The 7,389-nt window shown below is 48.3% G+C and overlaps 1 protein-coding gene across 1 annotated transcript; it reads right to left on the reverse strand.

Annotated features, from left to right (window-relative positions):
- Positions 1-1,072: 1,072 nt before the first annotated feature.
- SHISA3 (shisa family member 3) lies at positions 1,073-6,031 on the reverse strand. Its single transcript, XM_079153507.1, has 2 exons — positions 5,060-6,031; positions 1,073-2,567 (listed from the first exon to the last, which is right to left on the reverse strand). Exons 1-2 carry the CDS (start codon positions 5,334-5,336, stop codon positions 2,128-2,130), a joined length of 717 nt encoding a protein of 238 aa, XP_079009633.1. The 5' UTR covers positions 5,337-6,031; the 3' UTR covers positions 1,073-2,127.
- Between the last annotated feature and the right edge of the window lie 1,358 nt (positions 6,032-7,389).

Consider the following 7,389-nt stretch of genomic DNA (forward strand, 5'->3'; position numbering starts at 1 on the left):
GTTCCAAGAAAAGCCCATTGAGTCCAAGGGGGTTGAGAACCACCACTTTAGAGGCCAGTCCTCTGGCCTTAGAAATCTCCATTGGATTCTGTACCCAGAAGCATCAACATCTCAAAGCAGGTTCCCCGGATGGATGTTTGAATCTGTTTTTGCATAGCGACTCCAGGACTGACTAGTGTGGGGACTTGGGCAAGTTCCTGCACGCCTGTTCCCAAATCTATAAAATAAGAATTCTTATAAAATAAGAAGTATAAATCCTCCTTGTTGAGGTTTGGAGGATGGAGGGAGTAAATATATGCAAATGTATAGCAGAATGTTTGACTCAATGAGAAATCATTAAGGTTAACTTAAAACTAAAAAAAGGGAGCAGTGTACAGCAAATATTAATAAAACTCAGTCAAATGATAAAGAGCGTGTTCTAAAGCAGGCTCACAAATGTTTGTCCTTTTGCATTCAGCTGTTTCTTTTAATTACTTTTTTAAAATCTGGGATAACTGGAAGTCTAGCCACTTCTAAATATGATAGAAACAGCACCCCTCTTCCACTGTACTGGGCAAGAGCAAAAGTCTTTGCACTGGTTTACTCAACAGGAAATAAAAGAGGCAGGCTGCTCAACTCTCCTAGGGCAGAATTCTACCTCTGTCTAGTTTCAAAAAGGACTATGGGGAGGGCGACATGTGACAGTATAAACTGGGCTTCCAAACAGGCCGGCAGGGGAGAACACATAATGAGAGGACGTAGGCCAAGTAGGGGAGCCCAGGTAGGCCTCCCGTCTGAGACGGCTGCTGGACCCCAGGGCAGCACAGGACTCTCAGTGCCACGTCTTCTATGTTATGAGAAATGGAGATGCAGACCCTTAGGATTTTTAAACTCCCATAAGCCAAAAGACAAATCTGAGGGCTGCAAGCAGCCCATAGTCTGAGATGGCTATAAAAATTTACCTCCTAAAAAAAAAAAAAAAGAAGAGGAAAGGAAAAAAAAAATTTACCTCCTTTGTGGTTTTCACAAGCCCTGATACAGATATTTCTTTTAATTTCAAAGCATGAGCTATGTGTTAAGTAAAGAAATTTTCTTTTATTGAATAGTAAAGAATTATCACTAAGGAGATAAAATGAAGAACTTTGATTTAATATTTCAGACAGGAGTTCATGAAAACATACTTTATTTATTCTAACCTGGCAACATACATGCCCAAATATGTAGTCATCAGATATGGAATTCAGTGGCACTTGAGATACATGACATTAGGAAAGATTATACCAATAGCTGGACTTTGAATTCCACAGTTGTTATTAACATAAAAATTACAGTGTGACTACTAAATAATTAGTATGTCAATATGGTAAATACATTAAATTACAAATCTTTACATTTATACATAACTCGTTTTACAAATACATGTTTTAAGACCCAATTGTCCAACTTTCATTTAAACACTAAATGTTGCTGAACAAAAAGTCTGCAATAAATATTCCCTCGGTGGGAAGAAGTGATTTTACACAGAATCTGTGTTACAATGAATGCTATGTATTTAAAACTTTAAAAGCTTCATGTGGTTACTGAAACCTGTATTCTGAAAAGAACTCGCTGTAAACAAAATTTAGTTATTAATTTAAAAAGTAAATGTTCTCATCATGCTACTATTATTCATGATTAGGTTATTCACCAAATCATAAATAGATGGTTCGCTGGATGCCTCAAATTTACTTAATAGTTAATTTTTAAATGATCCTTTGATAATTACAATTAGGACTTTTCCCCTCCTACTTATGTATATATTTGTATTACAACTCAATAAACATGAAGAAAAGGACATGTAGTCATTTTCTAGGCAGTATAGCTGAATTACCCAGTAAAACATTTTCAGCCCATTTGCAACTTTAAAGTCAAACTGCTACATATTTTGAATAAAAGGAGCGTACACTGAAATGCAGCGGTCACCATGTTTGCAAATCCAGACCTTCTGCGATTAGACCCAGGAACCTGAAGACAAGAAAGCGCTGTGTTTTCCTAACATCCTCTTCCAGGACAAGTTACCAGGGAAAATTCCTCAGAAACGAGTGTGGCAATGGCAGCAGTGCGCCATCTGTCTGCATTTTACTGTGGTGGGTCCTCGGCCATGACCTGTCAACTGGAACTGAAGTCGGGACAGCTCTTCCCAGGCAGTGGGGGCTCCTGCTGAAGTGGGTAAGCGAAATACTGGGGTGACACCAGGAAACCTGACGGCTGGGTCAGGTGGATCGGGTGGCCTGTAGTGTAAGGTGGGGGTGGTGAGGGCACCAGGCAACCAGGTTCAGCCCTGGCAAAGGAGAACCTACGGATGGAGCCACCCGTGGAGCTGGAGCTGGTGGCTGTGCTGGACTGTCTGGAAGGTGCCCTGAGGTTCGTGGAGGTCAAGATCATGGGCAAGGTCTCTGTCTGATAGCTGCGGAGTGAGAAGCGGATGGGCTGTTGCGAGGGCTCCTTGGGTCTCAAACAGGTGCAACAATAAATAGCCACTAAAGAGCCCAGGATGATGAATGCAATGAAGATGGAGCCGACGATCAGGAATGGGACATACACAGGCTCTAAAAGGCAAAAACAGACACACACGGATGCTCAGATAAGAGGTTCTCAAGCTTGGGCTGTACTTGGGCAGCTTAGGGGTGGGCGGTAGGAGGCTCACTATTACCACTGTTGCAAGCTCAATTTTTCAAGAGTTGTTACTGGTAACCTCCAAAATGCAAACTGCGATGACAGTATGTTCTTGCTACTCCTCGCAGGGAGGAAGCAAACTAATAGTGTGGCCTCTGTGGGCAATTAGAACCTATTCTCCGGTACAAACACTGGAGGGCAAAGGTGAGTTTCGGTGGTCACTATAATTCTGGTTTAAATCCAGGTTTTGGTAGCTTTGTCATGGTGGGGCACTTAGGGCTTTGACCGGTCTTTTAGGCTGACAATCCATCTCCTTTCCAAGAATCTCCAGTCTAAGCAACCTGATAAATGAGACCTCCCTCCCCCAGGATTTTATGAGACACCAGAAAGAGCAGCATAAAGAAATCCATAGTGGGCCCCAATTTACCATGTATCCACTTGCATCACAAAATGTCAGCTCTGACTGCTTCTTTCCAAAAGCGATTTGGGACACCTACTCCACTTGCCACATCTGTCTCTCCACTCCTGCTGAAAGTCTGGGAAGGTCAGGTGAACTGCTGATAGCTCTCAATGCAGCCCAGACTTTCTGTAAGAGCAAACTCCAGTTTCCTTCTCCCTCTACAAGACAGACAGTTCTCCTGGTCTCTCCCAGTCTAACAACCACACTGGGATGTAGCACACTACAATTTAGAGGTGGAAGACAGAAAGCCTTTAAACTAAGGCTCTAATGTGTGCTTGGCTTTCTTTTCCTGATTCAAGTCTCATGAAGACTCTGTGGGATGGTCAAGCTCTGTATTCCAGATGTGCAAATCTGTCATTTCTTTAATTTCTCACAGTCACAGTGAGTGGCAGATGACCATCAAACACCTGTTCAATGTCCCTCATTCTCCCACCTTAATAGTACTGGTGTGGAAGGTACAGTGAAGGGGAATACCACTTTCTGAGCCCTGTGCTAAGCATCCATATACACTCCTTTAATCGGCAGACTAACTCCTTTGAGAGCAAAATGCCCATTTTAAAATTGAGAAGCAGTCCAGGGCTGCTAAGTAATTTGCCCCAGTTTGCACTGCTGGCAAGTAACAGCATGACTACCCATCAAGGGTATGCCTGATCCCAGACTCAGCAAGTGGAGAGATTGACCAGGGATCTTCCCTGCTGCCCTCTGCCATTAGAGCAGTCAGATAGGAATCCCTGCTACAGACTAGGCAAACAGGCTTCCTCTGCTGAGAGGAACCTGTTTCCCAGGGCAAGTGGAGGGAAGGCAAAGTCTGTATTTTTCTAACAGATCAGGACAGCCTAGAGCTCCCTACTTTCCACTTTTCTCCAGAAACTACTTCCCAAATCTAGATTGGAAAATTTGACACCCGGCTGCCAAATTAAATCCCAGAGGAGTCTAATAGAATACTGAAGGGGAGCAGCCTCCCCTTTCCTCTGGGTCATCGGTTTGGGGAGCTGGGGATCAGGACACCATTAACGATCTCTCCATCTTCTCCCTGACTTTCCCTGGGACCTTCCCTTGCCGGCTTCTGGCTTTAGTCAGGAGTCCTGGGGAGTCACCACTCTCAGCTCCGCCTGCTTCTCCGGTTTCCGGGCCATAAAACCATCGCCTCGAGCTCTAAAAGGTTTCCCTGATGTTCTGATTCAGGTGGAGAACTTTTTTTCAAGGTGTAAATTTCCTCTGCTGGGGTCATGATTTATTCCTCTCTGAAGTGAGCGGAAATTTGACCCGTGTTTTCCGACGTGAGAATAGGGGGCGGGAAAGCCCCTGCGACCCTGGTTTCTAAATCTCCACCTCGAAGACCTGGGTATTTCTGAAAGGCATGACAATAGGGGGTGGGCCGGAGAGGGTAATTCGATGCAGAGAAATGAAAGGAAGTCGGGTTCAGAATGGGGCATCGGCTTAGAAACGCTACCAAAGGACAAAGGGGCGGCGGGGGGGGGGGGGGGGGAAAAAGAATAAGAAAAAGGAATGGAAGTTTCTTACCCCTACGGAGCTACAGATGAGCGCCTGACAAGAGTCGCGCTCTCGGGCCACTGGCACTTCCCGAATTCCTTAAGTGACTAGGGAGTGCGCGGGGGCGCCGAGCAGCCCCGTAAAAAAATAAAATAAAATAAGATAAAATAAAACCCGCCTTCAGGATCTTTCTCTTGGGAGCTCCAGATGTCCTCCCCAGGATCACCAGGTGCAAGCCCTGCGGCCTTCGCTGTCCCTTGCAAACTTTCCCTTGGGCCGACACGCGGAGACCGCTTATGGCGGGAAGTCGGTCTGCAACAAAATAGGGCCCCCTTACCTGATACGCGACACCCACTCCAACCTTAATCCCCTACCCAGCTACGTCCACTTTGCCCGCAGACCCAGAGGGGCCTGGCGCGCGCACACCCTCGAGCGGGTGGAACGGTCTGCCCGCCCTGGTCCCGCACTTACGCGCGGTGATGCCTGGGTGCTCCAGCTCGCCGCGGTCGTTGGTGCAGCCGCCCTGCTCCAGTCTGGCGTCGGCTGCCGCGCAGCAGTAACGAAGCGCGCAGGAGCCACAGCAGATGGTGGCGTCCAGTGTGTCGAAGTCCTCCGGGCACTGGAAACCTTCGTGGTAGTTGCCCTGCACGTCCACCCAGCCGTGGCAGTACTCCCCGGACTGCTGGGCGCCGGCTGGGTCCCAGCGCAGCCAGCCTAGTAGGAGGCAGAGCGCCAGCAGCGCCCCCATCACTGCTTGGCGCCCTGGCGGGCAGGAGGAGCACGAAGCTGGAGAGCAAAGGGCTGAGCCCGGCCTCGAGCGCAGAGCGGTTCCACCTCCCCCCCGGGCACGACGCGGGAGGCAGGTCCCCGCGACCGATGCTACTCCCTCAAGGGTTAGCAGGGGCCGGGGAGGCGGCAGGGGCTGCGCTGCAGGCTCCGCAGTTCAGGGGTCTGCATGGTGCACGGGTGCAGATTGGCTAGAGCCCTCAGGAGGCGCCGGCCGAAGCTGCTGTTGGGGCTGTCGGGGCTGTTGGGGCTGGGGCCGCCGCCCTTTGCCCAGATCATTGCGCTCTGGGAACCAAGAGAGCGCCGAGTCCCCGGCCACCTCTCTCCCTACTCCTCATGCGAGCCATCGCGTCCCGGGCTGTCAACTCCAGGGCCGCGCAGTGTCCCGACTTGTGCCTCTGGCCGGGTCCTAAGCCGAGCCCCAAGGGAAGGGAATTAGTTTCCCACGTGCGGGTCCCTGGGACAAGCGGCCGCTCAACCCCCGCCCCTGTCTGTCACTCGAGCAGGAGACAGCGGGGCCGCGGCCAAGTACAAACGGCCTCCTGGTTGCTGACAGCTCTGCCTGCAAGGCGTCCTTTTAAAAGGAAGAGGGAGGAGGAGGCGAGAGTTGAGAGAGTCCGCCCTCCGGGGTCGCACTGCTGGAGCTAATCACAGCGGCCAGTCCTCTGCGCTTTCTGGTTCGCGCGCCATCCTCCGCCTCTCCGCCACCACCCCCGCCCATCGCGCTCCCGGGGAACTGAACCCTAAACCTGAGGGGACCAGGCGCTCTCCCATACACCCCAGTTGTTGCATAACTCGGAATGCGCCGCAGAATGAGGTTGAGGGTTGCCGGGTTCCTGCATCTGTCCACGCGCGGTGGCTGGCGAGTGGAGGTGCTGGTTTTACTTCTTACGGATTTATTAAAAACGAGCGTGGTGACTAAAGTTTGTCGAGTCATCTGTCTTCTTTTGCGTGGACCAGGATTCGTCCTGGTACACTGATTCTAAAGGTTCAGTACCGATGACATGTTTGGTGGTGGTGGACACGTGCACCGCATTTTTCCCCCTCGGCCTCCAATTTGTCACAAGTCTACACACATTCTCGCTCTTTCCCCCACCTCTAAGCCGGGCGCCGCTGGGTGAAGAATCACCGGTCACCTCCACCAAGCCGAGGCCAACTCGCAAAACCCAAAGAGCACGACTTCTCGGTTCACGCCCGCAAAGGAAATAAAAGAACAAAATTAATGATAATTGAGCAGATCTGAACTTCTGTTCGGGCAAAGAAACACATTTATTTAAATGATGTGTCCCCTGTGTGCTATTTTCAGGGGCACTGCTCCTTTAGCGGCCTAAGTGCCTTGTGAAACTGGAGTTCTGTGAAATCTGGGCTCAAGTCAAGAATTTCTTTTTATTGCATCCTGAACTTCCTCCCATCGTTTATTGGTATGTGCGGGTATCTTCAGCATATCTTAACACATTTGTTGAACACGCCGAATACTCGTGCCACTGATTTAGATGTTGGCAAGTTGAGTGAAACAAAAGGAACACAGTATGCGAGGCAGGAGCAATGCTAGTGTAAGGTCTGAAGTACTTATCACTCCCGAAACTTCCCGACGCCCGAGTCGCTCCTAGAGAAACTTGTTGTTGGTTGTTGTTTAACCTTAAATAAAACGGTTTCTTTAAAAAAAAAAAATCTAAATTATATTCCAGTAAAGGATGACTTCTAATTTCTAATCTTAAATATTGAGATTATCACTTAATTGCAAGGCTATGAAAACAAATGGCCATCAATCCACATGTTAAGTAGAACCGTGTAAATATTTAACATTATTGCACTCTTTAAAATAGATATTTCTTAGGACAATAATAAGCTATTAAGTAAAACCAAATTATGCCTAGGCAAATAATGAGACAGTTTTTCTTGATTTAGTTGAACAACTTAATTTAATACAGGGGAAATCGCTTTGCAGGAATTTCTTAGGTTCTGGGTTTTTATTTACACATACACAGAAATGTTCTTTTCAGGCTCAAAGTTTG

The sequence above is a fragment of the Sciurus vulgaris genome (genome assembly GCF_902686455.1).
Source record: "Sciurus vulgaris genome assembly, chromosome: 9".
NCBI lineage: Eukaryota > Metazoa > Chordata > Mammalia > Rodentia > Sciuridae > Sciurus > Sciurus vulgaris.